The sequence below is a fragment of the Corvus hawaiiensis genome, chromosome 2, assembly GCF_020740725.1.
Source record: "Corvus hawaiiensis isolate bCorHaw1 chromosome 2, bCorHaw1.pri.cur, whole genome shotgun sequence".
Taxonomy (NCBI): Eukaryota; Metazoa; Chordata; class Aves; order Passeriformes; family Corvidae; genus Corvus; species Corvus hawaiiensis.
Genome location: NC_063214.1, coordinates 34288946 through 34309104, shown reverse-complemented (window position 1 = coordinate 34309104; position 20159 = coordinate 34288946). Strand labels below are relative to the sequence as shown.

The 20159-nt window shown below is 43.9% G+C and overlaps 3 protein-coding genes across 6 annotated transcripts in view; 2 read left to right on the top strand and 1 right to left on the bottom strand.

Annotated features, from left to right (window-relative positions):
• The window catches only part of INTS4 (integrator complex subunit 4), a 33360-nt gene extending 31688 nt beyond the window's left edge, over positions 1–1672 (top strand). For both annotated transcript variants that reach the window (XM_048294365.1, XM_048294364.1), the window contains exon 23: positions 97–1672. In XM_048294365.1, coding sequence (XP_048150322.1) covers positions 97–290 — 194 coding nt within the window. In that variant the 3' untranslated portion in view covers positions 291–1672. The remainder of the gene's footprint in view (positions 1–96) is intronic.
• A 5296-nt stretch (positions 1673–6968) lies between these two features.
• Positions 6969–16636, bottom strand: AAMDC (adipogenesis associated Mth938 domain containing). 3 transcript variants are annotated; one of them, XM_048294369.1, is made up of 4 exons: positions 16529–16636; positions 12412–12562; positions 8068–8163; positions 6969–7322 (listed from the first exon to the last, which is right to left on the bottom strand). In XM_048294369.1, exons 2-4 carry the CDS (start codon positions 12541–12543, stop codon positions 7182–7184), a joined length of 369 nt encoding a protein of 122 aa, XP_048150326.1. In that variant the 5' UTR covers positions 12544–12562; positions 16529–16636; the 3' UTR covers positions 6969–7181. The 3 variants fall into 3 exon arrangements, with proteins under 3 accessions (XP_048150326.1, XP_048150324.1, XP_048150325.1); XM_048294367.1 differs by lacking the exon at positions 16529–16636 and adding an exon at positions 16035–16119; XM_048294368.1 differs by lacking the exon at positions 16529–16636 and adding an exon at positions 16035–16119 and having other exon boundaries at positions 7198–7315.
• The window catches only part of RSF1 (remodeling and spacing factor 1), a 60814-nt gene continuing 56974 nt past the window's right edge, over positions 16320–20159 (top strand). The window contains exon 1 of the mRNA XM_048294361.1: positions 16320–16591. Coding sequence (XP_048150318.1) covers positions 16393–16591 — 199 coding nt within the window. The 5' untranslated portion in view covers positions 16320–16392. The remainder of the gene's footprint in view (positions 16592–20159) is intronic.

The window sequence follows — 20159 nt, the reverse complement described above, 5'->3', positions numbered from 1 at the left end:
CTTACCCAGCATACATGAAATTAAAGTTCGTTTGATGTTGATTGTTCACTGTGCAACGACAATCACGTTTGGATTGTTCTATTTTTTTCTCTGCAGAGCCATGTCAGATTGAAGTGCGATTGCTGCTGGCTTACAATTCCAACAAGAGCAAAGCATCTACCAGAATTCCTAAATCTACCTGGAGTGACAGCTCAGAGGCTCTCCCACCCTCTGAAAATGGCATAGAGGGGACCATCCCCTTCAGCAAACCTGTCAAGGTGTATATAATGCCCAAACCTGCCAGGCGGTGAAGGCTGGTGCTGAAAGAAACCTATTTATGGGGTTTGTTGGGTTACATGAAAACAAGATGCTGTGTCCCAGATAGCAGCAAACCAAGGCAAAACAGCCTTTTATGTGCATAAAAGGAGTCAGATGTCAAAATAAAGCTGCTGGTGGTGTCCTAAGCAGCAGGCAAATACAGGAGTTACTTGGCTAGTTAGGAGTGGTTTCAAGGAAACACAGGTTTTTCTATATTGACTCAACAGAAACAGGACAGTTCTCAATCAGCATTCCAGTAGTAATTTCGCTGGGCCGTACCTTCAGTTTTTACCTATCAAAAGTCTGTCTCCAAGGCCTCTAGGTTTTCTGCTATGTACTTACTATGTAAATACTTGGGCACATAAATCAATGTTATTTTTACAGTACTCTGAAGGGAAGCTGAGGAGTTCAGCATTTTGTGGAGGGTTGTTGGTTTGTTTCTGGGGTTTTTTGGGTTTGTTTTTTGGTTTTGGGGTTTTTTTTGAATGTCTAAAACTTGCATTTGTGCACTGGTACCTAATTTCTTAACACAAATATAATATTCTAAAAAGTACTATTGTTCTTGTGTGGGAACAGCACCTCGGAAGGAAATTGTTAATTGCTGTTCTACATCCTCTGTGGCTGTGCTGAAGCTGGTCCAGCTCTGGGGAGGGCACAGGTTGTTCATGGTGCAGGGGGAGGAGGATCCTGTTTGTGCAGGTGGCAGAACTTCAGTCAGCAGGATGTGGAGTTTAACTGAGCTACAGCACCAAAACAGTTTGTCTCCTGTTGCACCTTTGTACAGCTTGAGGAACAATGGGATTAAGTACCAGTTGGAAAATTCCTAACCACTTCCCTCTAAGTTTTACAGGATCTATTTCTGTGTGATAATCCTGGCCTGAACCAGTCTTAGTGGGATGTGAAAATCAATGTTTTTCAATTCAGCAGCACTTCTGGTACTCCAAGTCTTTCTTGTCAGTTCAAGTAGCCAAACAGACTCTGTTCAGCAGCAGTTGGGCAGCTTGTCAGTGTTCCCATCTGCAGGTGAGCTGGGAGTACAGAGGGGCAAGAATTTAGTTAAAACATGATCCCATCTGGCATTCCTGTCAGGAAGCGTGTCTGTGTATCACTTCTGTGTGCCAGGCTCAGCCGACTGAGGAACCTCCTATGATTTGTAGCAATCCTTTGGTAGGATTTTTTAGGAGGACCTAACGTGTGAAACTTTCTAGTGCAGCAGCCAAATGTTACCTGTGTTCATTAATCAGTTGGGGTTTTTTTCTTTTTACAAAAAGGTGTATTTTTAGCAAGTAAACAAAACAGTGAAGAAATACTTTCCAGTTGTATTTAGTGTAAATAACCCCTTACATGCTTTCCTATAATAAAATTGGCAAACTCATGCTATTCTGTTTCTTTTTTATAATATGAGGGAACATGGATGCCTGCATGGTCCTTGGCTAGTAAGATTACTGCATGGTTTTTGTGATTTTAATTTTTTAGCACTGGTAAGTTGTAGCCCAAAGGCTCATAACCATAAAACTTTGCTGCTGCTTTAGGTATTCTTGAATTAAATACACTTCCTTAGTGCTTCTGCTCTTACAGACTGGTTTGTGGTGTTTCACCTTTAGGGCACTGCTTTGAAAATCTCCTGCCCATCTGACAGCTGAGTTGTTATCGTCTGACTTGTCTTCAGCATCCTCAGTTCAGTTCCCAGCAGACAGGGTTGATGGATCCCTCAATTAGGAAGCTGTGTCTGGGCAGATGCTTGACAAGTTGAGTGAGCTCATTACAGACTTTTTTCTTCCTCTCATTTTTGCACTTCACCAGTATTTTGTGCAGTTTGTCATCTCAGTACTGTTTCTAATTTAAATGGTGTCCATAGGCTCCAGACCACAATGGATGGTGTGGTAGGCACAGTTGATACTTTCAATATCAAAATGTTGGCATCTTTATCTCTTTTTCTAAGTACTGGATCAAATTTCTGCTATTTTGTTCCCCTCATGCTGTCCTTGACCTCCTTCCATATAACATACCAGGCAAAGAGTGAGTGCCTTCTGTATTGCCACCGAGAATCAAATACTGCAGGGCTGTGGAAAAGTTATTCCATCTGTAATTTCAAGATGCCTAAAACAAGCTGAAAATGTAAGGCTGCTATAACATTTCCAATCTCTTAATGAGAGCATTCTGCAGTTGGCTTCTCTTCTGTAGATTTTTCTCTGATTCCTGGTTTGGATCATGGAAGAAATGACAGCTTTTCCTTTCCTTCTTCAGTTTTACCAGTGCAAGCAGATGACAATTCATCATCTAATCTAAACCTTCCCTCTTTCAGGTTAAAGCCATCCCCCACCTTGTCCTGTCCATGCCCTTGTCAAAAGGGCATCCTCCTCCAGCTCTCTTGTAGCCCCTTCAGCTACTGGAAGGAGCTCTCAGGTTTCCCCAGAGCCTTCTCCAGACTAAACAATCCCAACTCTCTCAGCCCGTTTCCACAGCAGAGGTGCTCCAGCCCTTTGAGCATTTCCGTGGCCTCCTCTGGACTTACTCCACATGTCCACATGCTCACGCTGGGGGCCCCAGAGCTGGATGCAGCGCTACACGTGGGGTCTCACCAGAGCAGAGGGGGAGAATGCAGAATTTCTGCAGCCCGGAAAGGCAGCCGTGTCCTTTCTGGACAAGTCAACTTGAGCTGCTCACCCACCAACACCCCCAAGGTGCTGCCCCCTCAGGGTTGCTCCCAATCCATTCTCCACCCAGCCTGTATTGTGTACTTGGGACTGCCTATTTCACACCATGTTTCAACATATGGGGAATTGGAAAAGAAATCTGTATAAAAAGCAAGGGTTATTTCAGTTGTTGAAATCCAGATGTTGACTTTTTCTTCCCATCCCCAGGTTTGAGACATTTAGGTTTTTCTGCTCTCAAAAATACCAGAGTTCATGCTCTTTGTGTCGTCTCAGAGGCATTCATGCCATTCACCTGCTGTCCTTTAATTCTGGATAATTGTTGGGCTTCTGCACTGCAATAGCCTATAAGATGATTGATCTCAGAATGAAAAGAAAAACAAAGGACTCTAGTCATGCACAAAGATAATTTGCATCTTTCATCTCTGTTGAAGGGGGAACAGAGGACTTCAGATGACAGTCACCCAAGTACGGGGAGTTTCTGTTCTCTCAGATGGTTCCAAGTGTAGGAACAGTGTGCCAGTACAGCTGCAGCCACAGGGAGATATGGCAATCTACAAAGGAAGGGCAAATAATCTGCTAAAACCCAACTATGTTCAAACACCCCTAACCGATGTTCAAAAACCCCTCATCCTAGTTAGACGGAAGGAAGAGGGAAAAGAATCTAGCAGAGCAAGGCAAATGCTGACCTCACATGAAAGAGGGGTAGCTTAGTGGTTTGAAAATGTGTTGTCCTATTTACCATTAACCTTCTGCATTTAATTTACATAAGGCATCTGTGTATGTGGGAAACCCAGCTTTGAATGCTTTTAGTGGAAAATTCATAAATCAGGACTGCATGACATCACTGAATCATTTAGGTTGGAAAAGACCTCTAAGATCATGGAGTCCAACCATAAACCCAGCACTGCCACACCCACCACTAAGCCATGGTCCCAGGTGCCACATCCACACACCTTTTGAACACTTCACGGGTGCTGACTCCACCACTTCCCTGGGCAGCCTGTTCCATGCTTGACAACACTTTTGGGAAAGAGATTTTTTCTCAATATCCAGTCTAAACCTCCTCTGGTGCAACTTGAGGCTATTTCCTCTTGTCCTGTCACTTGTTACTGACCCTCCACTGGCTATGCTCTTCTTTCAGGGAGTTACAGAGAGCGATATAGTCCCTCCTGAGCCTCCTCTTCTTCAAGCTAAACACCCCCAGCTCCCTCAGGCCGCTCCTCATCAGACTTGTACTCTCCACCATGCTGTGCAGGTCATCATCTTGGGTTCAAGCTCACAGAAATGGATTTCCTCTGGAATCCTGTCTTGCTTGTCTAAGTTATAATTACTTTTTTCATCTTATTTCACTGGCATCTTCCATTTTATTCTTAGTAACAGACACTGGGAAGGCAGAAAAGGCTGTCTTTTTACTTTACAGTTCGCTAATGCGGTATCAGTGGGACTTCAAAATACAAAGTTTGAAGGCTTGTGGATGCCAGGCTTTGCACAAATGCTGCCCAATGTCCCTTAAAAATGCTGGTCGTGTTGCATTTGGTGTCTGTGAGCCTTTTATGGCCTGTTTCTCCTGGCTGCCAGCTTGCACATGCTGCTTCACAAAGATAAGGGCTGGGGACTGACCCACTCGGCGGCAGAGCAGCTGGGGTGGAATCTTCCTGGCTGCCAGCCCAGCCGCAGCTCGGCTTTAATTTCAGCGTCAGGGTGGGAGTTCACTGCCTACTGGGAGATCGTTTTCCTGGTGGGAGGCAGAGCAGTGGTGTATGTGAGAAATCCTGCCCTATAAAAGTGCATTCCCATGATTTGGGCTATGAGCCCATAATTTTCACAAATTATTTATGGCTCTAGCTGAAAGCAGCAATTTAACAAAGATACCAGTTTGAGCTCTGTTGGAATTTTTTGATGAATCAATCCCAGCTGCTTCCACCATCTAGCAAAGCAATTTCAGGCACCAAGAAGGAAATCGGGCTTTCAGTGACTGGAGCAGCCCAAGTGGAACAGATGCTGTTGTGGGAACTGACAGTGCTGACTCAGGAAGCTGTGACGAGAGCAGCAAGAGAAGACATGGATGGAAAAGACTTGCAGCAGATAATCTCTTTGTTGACACCAAAATTTTGTACTGGTGGTGAAGCTTAGCAGTTTGCCTTAAAAAAAAGAAATTCATTTCTTTGCACACTACAGCTCCCTGTTTTGGAAGTGGAATCTTCTGCATCCTACCAGTTGCCAAATGAAGGGAAGAATTAAGAGGCTGCAGCACAAAGCTGGGTAGGGTACACCTCTGAAAGTCACCTGGCAAAACGGGCTCTGCTCCCCGCATGCCTTTTGGGAGGATAAATCGTGTGGCAGCAGCACTGTGAGAAGCCCACAGTATTTGTCTCCAATGTAGGACCTGGGCTAGGCAGTTTTGGTGAATGTGGCATCACCATTAATGTGCCACATTAACATGAAAATATGTAAAAAAAAAAAACAGTAAAAAACAGAGCTGGAGGAGAAAAAGAAGATGTTTGCTCAACTTCTCCTAACAGTAAAATGCGCATGTTTCCATTTTTTTTAGTACTGCAGTGTCCTCTCAGTCAAAGCATTACAAAGCATTTTCCCATTTGAGGCTGCCTTAATGCCCAGAAGCTCATAAAATAACGCAAATACATGACCACGATCAAGAGAGTCAGACCACTGTCACTATCAGATAACATTTAGTGCAAAAGTCTCCACACCCTGTGGGCTGGTAGGAACTCTTTCTACTGGCATTCCCTTGGGATGACCACAGTCTTCTGGGTCAGCAGTTCGCCTTCTCCTTCACACCAGGCAAGTTATGCAGAAAAATGTCACAGCAGCTACAACGAGCATTATACCAGCTGCTGCCTCAGACAACACAGATGCAGCTGGAAAGGCAGTTCCTGCTGGGTTAGGTAAGATTTTTCTTCAAATGTAGCTACACTAACAGAAAACATTGCAGTATTTAGGAGATTGCAAGATAAAACTTTGAAGTATTTACTTTCCCTTTGCTTTTACACCACTTTGTATTTTATCAGATAAAAGGTTCTAAATGATTACTAGAGAAAATAAACAGAAAAAAACCATAGTATTTTGTGCATCTTGGGAAAGTCATTGTGCTCTTCTATCAATCTAAGCCTCTACTACTGCTTGGATAGCTCCAAGTGCCTCAGGGCTTTAACAGCTTCATCTTGGTACTTTTATTAATACACACAGAATTAATATGCACAGAACAAGAAATGGTGAGCCTGGTGGGAAAAAAATCTACAGTAGGTAACTTGTAACTGGCAATATTGATAGAAGCCCACCAAGAACAGCAACCAAGAGAACTCTTTAAATCCTCAGTGTAATAATGTGTTTGTTGGCACATTTAAATCATCAGATAATGATGACCAGTAGCAATTCTCACAAGCATCCCCAGCTTGCCAGCAGCACCTTGCTAGCAGCAATTTAGACTGATTTCCTAAAGATCAATGTTTTATGCTGCACACTCTAGTTTTGTAGCGCACCGTTCTGATGATTTTAAGCGTGCAGGAACTTCTGAATAGGTATGTATTGGACAATTCAATCCTCACAACTGGCAATTAATAAGAATATTCTTTAAGGCCCAGGTTTTATGTTTATACCCTGTTGACATTTTTTTCCCTTTTCCAGGTTCAATGAAAAATTTAAAAGTGCTACATTACATGATGTTCATAAATTGGCAAATACCCTGACTGAGGTCACCTGCAGGAGGCAAAGTTGCATGTTCTGGGTTTGCTTTTTAATTTACTTTATTTTTAACTTATTTATCCAGTGGTGGTAAAGTGCTTCTTTACTACCACTTCATATGTACAATTTGATTGTTCTCATCAGATATTTTATGGCTGCATTCCAATAGCCAGTAATGTAATTTTGGGCCATTTTCTAATAAAAGTATTCAAAACATAATCTCCTGATTTAGTCAACAGGTGAAAAGTTAAGTAACAAGACTATGGACAGCCTTCAGAGGAAAATTAGGTCAATCTCAACAATACATGGAAATGATTCTGTAATTAAACAATTTTATTAACAGCCCCACCTTTTGTGAGCCCTCGATTTGTTTAAATCCTGAACTAATAAACTGTCCTTGCATTTTAGATTGTCAGTGCACAAATGCCTTGGCACGTAAGTTCACGCTCTGCTGAGTGTAATTGGATTCAGCAGAGGTGTGTCTGTGATTTGGCTGCGGGCCGGGAACGCGGAATGAGCCGCGCTTCAGCAGGTGGAATGGAAGACCCCGCCCACTTTGACACCCTGAGCAGCCAAGGCATTGTACTCGGCCACCGCCTTCTCCGTTTGCAGCACCAGCACGTCAATCCCGTTCTTCTTCAGATAGTCCACAGTGGATGCTGGAACCTCGGAAGAGAAAAGAAATCAGAAAAGCAAGTATCAGATTCTATTCCCCTTAAACTTTAAGACTTGTAGTACACCAGGTACTGATGCCATTTGTTAAGCACGACTTAAGAAACTGCCAGTAGCCAAAATAATGCTCAGATAGTTCTAAGATTGATCTCATTTTTTTCTCTTCGATAAAGCTACTTTTCTACACACACCTCCCATATCTCCTTAGCACACTTTAAAATGCAGTCCTCTCTCACAAAAATAAATAGAACTGGAGCTAAAGGAATTTAATGTAAAGAAGGTGTTGTTCATCCTACCAGAAAGCTAAAAACTTGCTTCTCACCAAGTAAAGCTCAGCACTTCTGAGCTTTCTGTAGCTAGTTTATCTGCTGAAATCATACCCTGGCAACATTAGTGACAAAAATGCCTAATTACCAAAGTATTTAGAGCAGCCTAGAGAGCCAGTTATAACCTCTTGCAAGAGGAAGGGACTAATCACATTCTGAAAAATTCTCCTTGTTTCAGTTGCTCCTGTAGCAGAACCATAAACCTGTTTACTGCTTGACGTTGACACTAATACAGAGGAGCTCAAATGATGTTTCTTTCAGGACCTGAGGGACCCCTGACAGGAGCTCATTCACACTGATCCTCATTTTTTTCCCCTCTCAATGAAGCATCATCGATTTAAATTTTTCCCCCAATCAGAGGGAGAGGGAAAACAAGCGGTTCTCTTTATGCTTGTCACAGAACAAAAACCTACCTGCAAAGCCTCACTCATGCCACGACCAATCACCACAGTTTTAACACCCTTCCTGACGACTTCTTCAAGGTCAGCTGGCTGCACTCCTGGAGAATGCTAAATGTCAGGGAAGGAAAATAATAGTCTGTGTACTGACAGCATCAACTAGGAAAGCTGTGTCTGTATGTCCTGAACACAGAGCAGCAGGGTAAATTAGCAGTACCAAAATGTAATACAACACTCTTCTGTACATACACACAGTAGACAACATTAGAAACTGAAAAAGGTATTTAATATGCAGATGAAGGATGACAATTAATTGATTGATGGCAAGATTACTCTGTATTAAACAGTCAAAACCAAGAAGATGCATTACACATTTCTAAAACATTTATGTCTACCTTCCGGCATTTTATAAATATTAACAGTTAAAGTGAAATTAAAAAGTTGCAAGAATACTGCTGTTTGATTTCAAATTAACAAAATCTCCTTTGTTGCAAGCCAAAGTTTACTTACTTTAATAGGTCCTCAGATAATTGAAATGATTAAATAATTTTCTTGTTTACTTTGCAAATCTCACCGAAGAGGACTGAAATGTATTGGGTAGCTTCATTTCAGTTAACAGTTTCCATTTCTGCACTATTCTTTATTTTGAAAAAAGAGTATTTGCAACCAAACTCCTTGAAGAAAGAAGGAACTTTCACAGTACAGTAACAGAGGTTTTAAAGAAGTCCACCCATTTACTGCTATTATGCTTTAAACACATGAAAGCATAAATACACCTGTAATGTTAATGTAAAACATTATTACATAACACTAATTCTCTTCCTGGATTCAGTTTCTATGTATCTCCACATGGTCAAAAGTATGATACTGGACAACCTGTGGCTAGAATTTGGCCCCTCTTTGGTGTGCATTTTTATTTTTAAACCATAAATACTATTTGTGCCCCCTTTTTTTTTTAGTAGAATTCTGAAGTTCTGAAGTTTTTTAGAGGTCTGAGATCAGTTTCTCACTTGAAGTAGGTAATGCCATGGTGGACTCATAGAGAATGGAGCAAGACTTTCCAAGCTGAAACAAACACATGAGCTCCTAAGGTTGCAGGTGAAAAAAGCCTTTCATGGTAGAGTGCCACTTCCAGTGAGTGAATTATACTTATTCCACAAGCAAGTCTTTAGCACGGCTACTGTCTGAAATTTCAGTAACAGAGATGATTTACCTTTATGGTTCTCCAAGTTCACAGAATCATAGAATACCTCAAGTTGGAAGAGATCCATGAGAATCATTCACAGGACTACCTTAAACTAAACCACAACTTAAGAGCATCATCCAGATGCTCCTTGAACTCTGACAAGCTTGCTCTCTGACCACTTCCCTGGAGATCCTGTTCCAGAGCCCAATCACCCTCTGGGTGAAAAGCCTTTTCCTAACACCCCATCTGAACGTCCCCTGATGCAGCTTGACTGCATTTCTTTGGGTCCTACTGCTGGTCACCAGAGAGGAGACCAGCACCTTCCCTGCACTGCCCTGCCTCTGGAAAGCATAGACTGCAATGAGGTCACCCCTCAGCCTCCTCTTCTCCAAGATGAAAAAGCCAAGTGACCTCAGCTGCTCCTCATAAGCCTTGCCCTCAAGGCCTTTTACCATCTTCATCACCCTCCTTGGAACACAGTCTAACAGTGTGATGTCCTCCTTATGCTGGGGTGCCCAAAACTGCACACAGAACTTGAGGTGGGGCTGCTCCAGTGCAGAGCAGAGTGGGATGAGCACCTCCCTCAGCTGTGCTGTGCTGGACACACTCCAGGACATGTGTGGCCCTTTGGGCTGCCTGGACCAGAGTCCTTAGTCCACTTACATTCCATATCCACACCTGGAATGCAGAAGTCACTTGAACAGGCAGAGTTTTCTCAGCCCAAATCACTCTAAGCACTTGTTTATGACAGAATAGGCAACGCTTTTCCTTTGGGGCTTTTTAAGTAGACTCAAAACTTAGACAACAAGAATTGATATGTTTTACTGCAATTACAATAATTAGAATTCTGGGGAAGGTTTGCTGTCATGTGAGAAGCGCTCCTGAGACATTAAAGCCATGGAACGAAAGGATTTTCTTTGGTAAGAGAAGACACTTTGATGCTAGTAAGAAACTAGTGTTACTAAAGGAAACATGTAACATAATGAAATAACTATCATTGTTGATTTGACAGCAGATTTTCTTGCCTGTTCTGTTCTCTGGCCTGCATTTCAGCAATGCTACTTCTTTTCTTCTGCCATCAGCAGACGGCACTGAAATGCAGCCAGCCAGGGAGAGAGGCTGTCATTCATCCCCAAGGGTTAAGGCCACAATATCTGTTAGTGCTTAGTTACAGAACCTTGCAGGGCCAGTTATACAATATTCCTGATGAAAGAATACTCCACTAGACAGCAGTGTAACAGCAGAGAACGAAAGGAACCAATTTATTTCCAACTAGAGTGTAGGACATGACCAGCACTGCTTGTTTTCCACACTTCAGTTCCAGCTACCTGCAGGAAAAACATGCTCAAAGAAAGCAGGCTAACTGTAAAGTAGTCCATTGTTAAAACAAAATGGGCAGAAAATGCACCTGTTGAATCCTACTGTTTCCAGTGCTGGCAAAAATAACTTTTTTACAGTTCTTCTCAACATTGGAAATGCAGTCTAGAAAAACCTTGGTTCTATTCTTAATATTTGTTGTTTCCGGTTTATTTTAAAAGCAAATCACCTCACTCCTCAGCTGCAAGGACAGAACTGACCTAAAGCAGGAGTTTTACAAGCGACTTACATAAGGCTGTACTTTAGATACGTATTTTTTACTTCCCAATTAAATAAAAAGGATCCCAGAAAACCTACCTCTCCAAAGAACCCAACTATTCTTTTACTCCTCCAATTTTAATTTAACATAGACTTATTTTTCAAATCCTCTAAAGACTTATGGATTTAAACATTTACTTGTGACAAGAAGATATTCCTTGTTAGAAACTTTCAAAAGAAAGCACAGCCTCCTAAATGTTAGTAAGTGCCTATAATTTGAAACCAAAGTTTTCCAGTGGTTGGAATAAATATAAAAATGTGACTGAGCTGGGAACTAGTTGGGAACTTTTCAGCTACTGTTACCTGTTCTGTTTCTCCAGTCATGTGCATGTAAATCATGAAAACAACATTGCCAAACAAGCAGACAGCAACTCTCACCACAAAACCCAGCCCTTTGAACAGCCGATGAAAAGTTATTTTTTTATAATCAGGCCATAAATGAAATACATTTTAAAAGGTTACATACACAGCTACCTTTGTCTCTGCAAGGTGCAGGTACCTTTGCATGACAGCACCACCTTTCTCTTGGTATTATGTATTCTGCATAAACCAAACTCTGACAGGTTAAAAAATTCTGTTCCCCCAAAGATAACAGATAAAGTTGCAAACCCAAATGCTCTGCATTTCAGTTGTGTCAAAATGAATCCAAGAGAGCTGCATCCTCTGCGTGGATACAGCTGCAGGTGCTGGGCCTGGTCAGTACATTGTTATTTTGTGCTTTAACTTTTGCTTTGAAAGTGTGGAACTTTTTTTTTCTAGCCACTTATCTATCCCAGTGCAAATCCTAATACGGGGAGAATTATCAAGTTCCTAATGCAATATATGCTATACTGCTTCTAAATCTGAAACATCAATACTGCTCCATGTACTTTCACCCAATTCTGATTGCATTTACACATAAACTTTAACAATTACAAGGGCAAGCACTTAGTATATGGCTACCAAGAGAAGTCACTGTGTCATTAGCCAGACTGTGAGCTTTTCACAGAGAAAATAGTGCATGAGACACTGTATCTGCATATTTTTCCTCTGAAATCTGTACAAGGGACTCCAAGGAAAAGGATATAAACCGCATGCAATGCTGTCATCCAAACATGCAAGGTCAGTCACTGTCTATTTTTTTTTTTTTAACTTTTCGTAATTTCCTACCTCACTCAAGATAACTTTTGTTTAGACAGTCTGAAGAGAGGTTGTTACTGGCATCTTACGACAACTGCACTCTTAAGCAGATGAAGAACATTGTTTGAGATCTCTAAGGTGTATGAGAGTTGTCTGGTCAGGGTGGCTATCAGAACTCATGGCAACAGTTGCTACGTCCTGTTGCATGTAGGATGTTGTGTGACTGCAGCCCTCTGACCCTTCCACACAGTCACCTCCAAAACATACACTCAGTTCTTCCCAGGAAAATCTAATGGCTAGATGAAAGAAAAAGGCAGCCCACTGAATTTTAAAGTTCCACTGGCTGGAATTTTAACTCTGTTCTCTGGACCATTCTGAGAGTCCTGTTTTAAATGCAGGGTAGTAAACAGCAAACTTACATTAGTCCCAGTTTCTCGCCAATCCCACGTCCGGCTTCCTCCTGGCCATACTTTGCAGTCCTTATATGTTATAGAGCAGCCTTTCACCTTCATCTGACCCCAAGAAAGGGAAGCAATTTCAGGGGAAGACATCACAAAGTTGAACCGAAGTCTGGAAAAAGGATATTTAATACTTAACATCAGGCCAACATATGCAGCACATTAATAAAAATGGAAAATTCTGTCCTCGCCCCAAGGAGCTAGGAAGGAAATGCTATTACAGATTTTATCCACGTGATTTTGTGACAACAGACTTGAACTGAGGATCAGCAGATTTGTTGAATTACCAGTCCTCTTGGGGATTTTATGCAGGATTTTGGGCAAATCATTTTACGTGCTAAATCTGTTCAAGTATTGGATGTTCAACTTTTAAAACTATCAGCAAAGATCAGGTCCCAGAATATCATCTCACATATGGGTTTTAATCTTCTCCCTAAAATGAACAATAAGGATGGCAATAATTTTCTAAAACATCAGAAATCTGCACTATTTCTTTGGCGGCTCCATTAAAGTGGTAAAAGAGGTAAAAAAGAAATGCCAAACAAACCAAACAGTAAAGCCATGAACCAAACAGTGTCACTGTCAGATTGCTATAGAAAACAAGACTTTCAGGGATGTAAAGGGGTTGAGCCTTTGCCCAGACACTTCTGAGAGAGACCAAGTCTCCTGGGATAGTTATACATCCAAACAAGAACTTGTCTAATTGTTTGACCTCCATTTTCATTGTTTCAACTTAAATCCATTATTTCTAATCCTTTCTGCTGAGGACAAGTAGAACAGCTTAATCTTTGTCTTTTTCACCATTTTTTTTGTTTTCTTGAAGACTCGACTCAGTATTTTTCTCATCTTTCATTTAGATTAAACAAACGTCCCTTCAGTCGTGTTTCCTAAGTCTCTGCTTATTTTCTCTGTTTTTCCTTTGGCAGCCAACCACTGCTACACATCTTCCTTTGAAGTCTGTTGCCTAGAACTTGACAGAGCCTTATCAGTGCCGCTGTAGTCCAACCGTTTTTTGGGGTGTGTCACAGTGATGTTGGGATCTGCTGCCACAATCACTGCTGGGTACCAGCAGGGCAGGGACTCTGCCTCACAAGGACTCTGTCAGCTCCCCACAGAAGCTTTCGCCTCCTCACAGTCCCTCATGGTACTGCAGTCTGATTGCTGGGGTGATTCTGGCAGTAGATAAAAAGAGAGGAATCACAGGGTGATGATACCCTGGAAATGCTTTGGACTAGCATGGCAGTCCACTGAGATGTCTCCAGGGTAGAGTCACCTTTCTGCCCTTTCAAGTCACATGCTCTGAAATCCACATTTTGAAGAAAACTTCTTGTTTCTCTAGTAAAAAGAGGTCCACCTCTGCCTAATCCAGAAAATCTCTGTGGCAGATCCTTCCAGATACACAGATTCTCATCCTTTATTTTTTAATTGTTTACATTCACCAAGAATCAAATAGTTTAAATTCATCATATGAACCCTGGTGGCACAGATTAAAGGCACTGCCCTTGCAAAAGAGAAAACTTTGGATGACCAGGCTTCCAGTCATCCTGGAAGCCTTCCTTCCTGTCTTGAATGTGCTACAAAAGATGCAGCACCGCCAGACAGGACGTGCTCTCCTTGGATTGCTCTCAGTATCCCGCCTAAAACACTGCATGAAGGAAAAAACTGCATTATTTTGGATGCAGCACAGGACTGAGTTTGCCAGAGGTGCTTCTCACACAGGATAGTGGGGAAATTATTTTCCTTCTTGCTCCTGTGAGAAGTTAGTGGCACATGTGTCCTGTCAAACAGGAAGCCAGGCAAGCAGCTAGAGGGGACTGAAACTTGCTTGGATTCATATATTCTAGATCCTCCCATCACACATCCACGATGCAAAGGATTCAAACAAAGATTTGTAAGATTATTTTTCCAAAAGTCTGCCTGGAGGGAGATTATAGCTGAAGAAATGACCAGCAGTAGTCCCAACAGAATGAAATCAAAGAGTAAAGGCCGAATAAAGTACCCAGAATCTGGCTCTGAAGAATGAAAGTAATTTTTGCCTGGGCTACTTTTTAGATGAAATGGTAGAATTAGACCTGGAGGTTAGACAGAGATGAACGAACTGTAAAATGATCAGGAATATCACCTTCCCCAATCCAAACAGTATCACAAGGCTGGAACTGTGCAATCAAACAGGCATAAACTGCAAATGGGAGAGCAAGGATTCCATGCTATCTTATCCAAACAGCACAAAAGTAAGTAAATAGCAGAAATGATGCAACAAAACTTTCAAGGTACACATAAAAATTTGTCATCTACAACTATTTCCCATAATATTGCCAGAGAATATCAGTAAGGTCAGGCCACTTGAATAAATAAGAATTTCTTAGAGTAAGAATGAACTCATTGACAGAAACTTTGGGCATTCTTTGGTGTAGGGTGTGGTCCAATCACTGAGGAGTAGGAAAATAGTTCTCGAACAAATTCTTCTTTTAATTATTCACTGTGAGAAATGTAAAGTATCAAAATGCACAGTAACACTTAAGATCAAAAGAGACCTTGAATTAAATGACTTGCACGTACAACCTAAAATGGCAATTTCTGTAAACTGCAGTAGTCCGAACACAAAGAGACAGGAGCAGAAATGGCTCAAGACTCTAAAAGCAAAGTCATGAGGGTTTAAAAACATCAGAAATAAAGGAAGCAGAACTTAAAAGGAGACAAAATGCAAGTTTATGCCAGGAGACTATACTAAAAGAGAGAAATGAAGCGGTGGCTAAGGATGGCAGAAGACAAAAGCAGCTGAGAAGGAAGCGGAAGAAAGTTAAGATTGAATTGCAGTTGGGCAAGCTGGTGGATTTTAAGATTGCCAGCACACCTCTCTTCTGTGGAGGTAACCAGCAACAAGTGGCATAAAAAAGGTGAACGAGAGCAGTGCACCAGATAATATTATCTGCAGAAGAAAAGGACGTTTCGTAAAAGCCAAGGGGTAACCTGAGACTGAAGAGGATAAAAGTGAAAGAGTAAATCGGTGTACGTGAAGTTTTGGGCAGAACAAACTCCTGTAAGGTGTCAGAAGACAACGTGGTTCTCCAGCGCTGCCTGGGAGCAGGGTCAGGAGGCAGGCGACTTCCCATTCCAGGGGATACAGCAGCCAAAGGAAGGTCAGGATTAAGAACTGACATCAGCAAAGCAAAGAGAAAGGACGGGAGAAGTTTAGATCAGCTGTGTAGGGAGGGGGAAGGTGTCAAGTTCACGAAGGAGGAAAACACTCTTCGGGAACTTGGCAATTCCATTTCGCTGGGGAGCCTTGTGAGGGCAGTTAACCGGGAGGTCACGGAGGTCTGGTAGTAAGAGAAGAGGGGGAACAGCACTTTGTGAATACAGCGGAGAGAAGCAAAGAGACAAGGACAGAAAAACCTGAGAAGCACTGCGGGGGGGTGGGGGGAGGGAGTAGGGAAGGGAAGGTGCTGTTCAGGACCCCCCGAAATATGGCCTGGCGTGACGGGGCACAAAGACCGGGACTGCCACCGGGACTGCCACGGGCCCGGCCGCGCCCTCCCGCCCGCTCCCCTCACGCCGAGGGTCCGTCACGCGCTCGCACTCACCGCCCCGCGCGCGCGACCCCACTGCCCCGCCAGGCTCCGCCTCCGGCTGGCCCCGCGGGGAGGGGGCGGGGTCCCCGTTGCCACACTCTCATTGGCCAGCGCTCCCCTGCCGGCCCCGCCCCCTCCCGTTTCGATTGGTCGGTCGGAGAGTCTGTCCCCGCCCCTGCCCCGCCTTGTTTTCATTCCCCCTCGCCGCGCGCGGCGGAGGGGAGCCGGCTCGCGCCGCTCTGGCCGCCGCCCCCTGCCCTCCCCTGTCTTCATCGTCCCCCCGGTGCATTGTGGGATAGTGGCGGCCCGGCCCGGCAGCGCCCCCTCCTCCCTCCCCCTCCCCAGCTCCTTCTCCATCCCCAGGTCCAAGATGGCGGCGGCGGCGGCTCCTCCGGCCCCATCCCCGCCGCCCCCTGCCCCGGCGGGCCCGCGTTGCCCGGGCTCCTGGCCCAACTTCGCCGTTGTCTGCTCCTTCCTCGAGCGCTACGGGGCCCTGCTGGACCTGCCTGAGCTGCCCTTCCCCGAGCTGGAGCGCGTCCTGCAACCGCCGCAGGAGCCCGGAGACCAGGGTGAGCGACTCCGATACCTCTCCCTCCCGCCCGCTCCGGGGCGGCCGGCTGAGGGGGGCGCGGGGGGCGGAGGGGGGGCCGGGGCTGTCCCCCCCCCGCCTCCTCCCGGCCCCGGGGGTGGAGCGCGCCGAGAGAGAGGAGGGGCCTGGGATTCCCGGGGGGGGGGGGGGGAGGGGGGGGGAGCCCTCGCTCCCTGCTTTTTTTGGGGGGGAGCAGCTATTTGTGTGTGTATGTTGGGGAGAGAGCTTCCTTCCCCCGCGGCGGGCACGGGAAGGAGGTGGGGTACTTCCCCCTCCCCTCTCCTCCCTCTCAGTGCCGCCTGTGACCCCCCTCCGTCCCTCCCCCTCCTACCCCCCCCCCCCCCCCCCCCCCCCGTTTCCCTGGGTTCGTTCCCGAGCTCTGTGCGGGTGGGACTCCTTGCAGAAAAGAAGGATAAGCCGAAATAACTATTTTTGTTCAGCTTGGCGGTGGTAGCCGGTCTCTCTTCCACCTCATCCCTTCCCCACAGCCTGGGGGGCGCTTCATAGCTTCTTTCCCCTCCCCCCCCATCTCTGTCCGTTTACACCTCTTCCCCGAAACAAGAAGGGGACACAAACACATATAATATATACAAACACACGGAATGTCCTGATCCCCAGTGCCCTCCCTCCCTTCCTTTCCTCTCTGTGTATGTGGGATGAGGAATGGGGGTCACGGAGAAGCCCTGAGCCCCCCCACGGCTGCTGTTGTGGGCCGTCTCCTCCCCACAAACACAGCCAGCCATTGTGTGCCACCTCCATCCCTCTCTTCTCCCCCCTCCTCCCCCCCCATCCCCTCTTCCAGTTGCGGGGGGGACAAGCTGTGGCTGCTCGCTGCTGCTCCCCCGCCGCCACCTGAGACGTGCGAGGTGGAGGGATAGGTTATGCACTCCGCTGTTTGCTTTCGAGCTGCTCGCCCTCTTCTCCCTCTCCAGTAGCAGGTTTGATTGCCAGACTCTCTAATCCCAGCCGCCCGCGATGGATGCGGGAGGGCCCGGGCCAAGAGAGCAGCCTGGGGAAGGAGGGCTGTGTGGAGGCGGCCGCAGGAATACAGAGGGGAGGGAGCTTGTTGCTCTTGATCTCTTGTCTCTGTTATTCGTTTGGTTGTTGCCTCTGCACTCTTGCCACATAGGGAGCCCGTGCAGCTCATGGCGCATGCTCGGCAAGGCCCCTTGGAAACTTCCTGCTGCTGGAGAAGCCCGGCTCAGGGCTGCTTCTGGTCCGACAGCTCCTGCTTTTTCCCCAAAACGCGCTCGCTCTCGCCTCCTTCCCCACCAAACCCACCCTGTTTTGGGCAGGGAAGGTGGGTGTGTGATTAAATCGGCATGTAGGTGTTTCCTCATATAAAAGAAGTTGCATTTTGCTAAGGGCAGGTGTCCTTGTCTGAATTCACAACAGCCACTGCTGAAATAGAATGAAATAAGATTAACGTGTTTTCTCCTCAAGTTGTCAATACGAAAGAGACAGCTTTCTTAAAATAGGGTTAGCTTTGTGGAAAATACATGTTTAGATTAAATTCCCCACCACTCCTGTACCTCTTAAGTTATAAAGGACTCATTAGAAGAAACGTTGTTGTGTTAAGCTGTTGCAAAACTTATTAATAAAAACCACCAACACATTTAAAAGTTTGAATTTTTAGTGCAAACAGTCATTTCAAAGTGATGTCTGCAAAAAAAACTAATGCTCTTACTGTGTGGCACAAAGTGAGTGGATATGTAGGAGTAATTTAGTTGTGTGGACTGCAAAATAAATTAAACTGAAAGGGTGAGATAGTGGCCTGTGTTTTAAAAATATGCATTTTATTAAAAAAACCCTAACACCCTAATTCCTAATGACTTTTAATTGCATGATGGGGGTTGTCAACAGGTCAGTGTTTACTGCATGACTATTTTCTAAAAAGATTTGAAATTACTTGTCTTATGGAGTTTGCATTGTGGGTTGATTTGATACTTGTCAAATTTTTAAACTTTTCTTTGTATTGCCCTTCTTGTTTGGCAGGGGACAGGTTATTCTTCCTGCTTTAGAACAGGCCCCCCAAATGGGAGCAAATGCAGCTTCTGAAAATGTAATGTCTGAAGTACTGGGGTTCTTTGCTTGTGGCTGGTGTAGCTGATGTAATGGCAGAGATAATTCTCATCTCTAAGAGAGAAAGTGTGCAGGTGTGGAAGACAAACTTGGATAATTCTTGATGCTTTGTGTGATAATTGATGGATATCCTGGATATATTTTCCTTTGATAAAACCAACTCGCTGGGCTTGGTCTGTGGTCTTGGTCTGTGGTACACACTATTACCTAGTGTATTTTACACTTTTGGGAAAATGGCTGCAGTGACTAGATTTCTCTACATGATTTTTACTTCAAGTAGTCCTCAAGGTGGTGTTTTTAAGGGTAGAAGTCATAAAGCTACTAAAAACTGATGGAAAACTGAAGGGGTTCTTTTATTTCTGAACATCTGTTGTTTACAACTGTATGTAGTTTTCCTTGGAATGCAAAAGGGATTTTGATTTCAGTTTGTAATGTACAGTTAGTTTCACTTTTGATACCAGTATTGCTTGACAGTGGATTTGCAGTGACGTAACAAAATCTAAGGAAATAGCTACAGAACCTCAAAGTGTTTGGGTTTTTCTCCTGAATTTTTCAGAAACTGGAGCAAGTTTCAAATCTCAACTGCACATAACACCTATTTGTAACTCCTCTTCATATTAATGGGAGGCAATCAGTAGTTTGAGGGTTTTCTGATTTATCTTTAAAACTGTTTTGATGCTCAGCATTTTAAAAACATTTTTAGTGGGTTTTTTGTTTGTATTTTTTTTTTTTAACATGGTCTGTTGTGTCTTGTCTGAAGAGTTACTCTTGGGAGATGCCAGCAGAAGTTACTTCCTTTATATTAGGAGTCCCAAGGAGAACAAGGAGCTTAAGTTTGGATGTCATTCCATAGTTGTATAACAGTCGTATTTTCTCTCCTGTTAATAATTAGAACAAAGTACTTGCTCATTATTAAGGAAGCAGGGTATAACCTTTCCATACTGGAAGGGATGCTGAGCAGATGCTGACAGCTAGGAAGCTACCAGTTATTTCATAGAGGGTTTTTAGATTTTTGTTATTGCATAGACTGCGCTTGAACTTTGCTGTATTACCTCTCCGTAACTGAGAATTTCAAGAAAAATAGTAAGGACAGCAGTGCTCAGGTATGAATAGTTTTCAATAGTAGTTTGACTAATTGAGAGATCAAATTAGCCTGTATTAGTAGCATGTTATATGCTTTAACCAACTGTACACAGGTTGGGATTTAGTGGGTAATGTAAAACATACTTGATTTGGAAAATAAGTATGTGTGGTGTTGATTTCACCCTATTTCACCTATTTCAGCTATTGAATAGTGGGATAAACTGATAGATCTGGAAATAGTCTGCTACTTAAAAAAGCTCTTTGATAAAATAGCTTAATTTTTCTGGCTGATGGCTCATTTAAAATTTGCAACCATTCAAAAAAAGTAATGAGACCTATAGTTATCTGGTGACTATTTCATTTTATAAAGAATAATTATCTTG

Bases quoted from the DNA above. Each gene is read 5' to 3' on its own strand.
- AAMDC (XM_048294369.1), bottom strand. From the start codon at position 12,543: ATGTCTTCCCCTGAAATTGCTTCCCTTTCTTGGGGTCAGATGAAGGTG. The intron at 8,164-12,411 runs GTAAGTTTGCTG...CCTGACATTTAG, and splicing joins GGCGAGAAACTGGGACTAAT to CATTCTCCAGGAGTGCAGCC. The intron at 7,323-8,067 runs GTAGGTTTTTGT...TTCTCTTCCGAG, and splicing joins GCATGAGTGAGGCTTTGCAG to GTTCCAGCATCCACTGTGGA.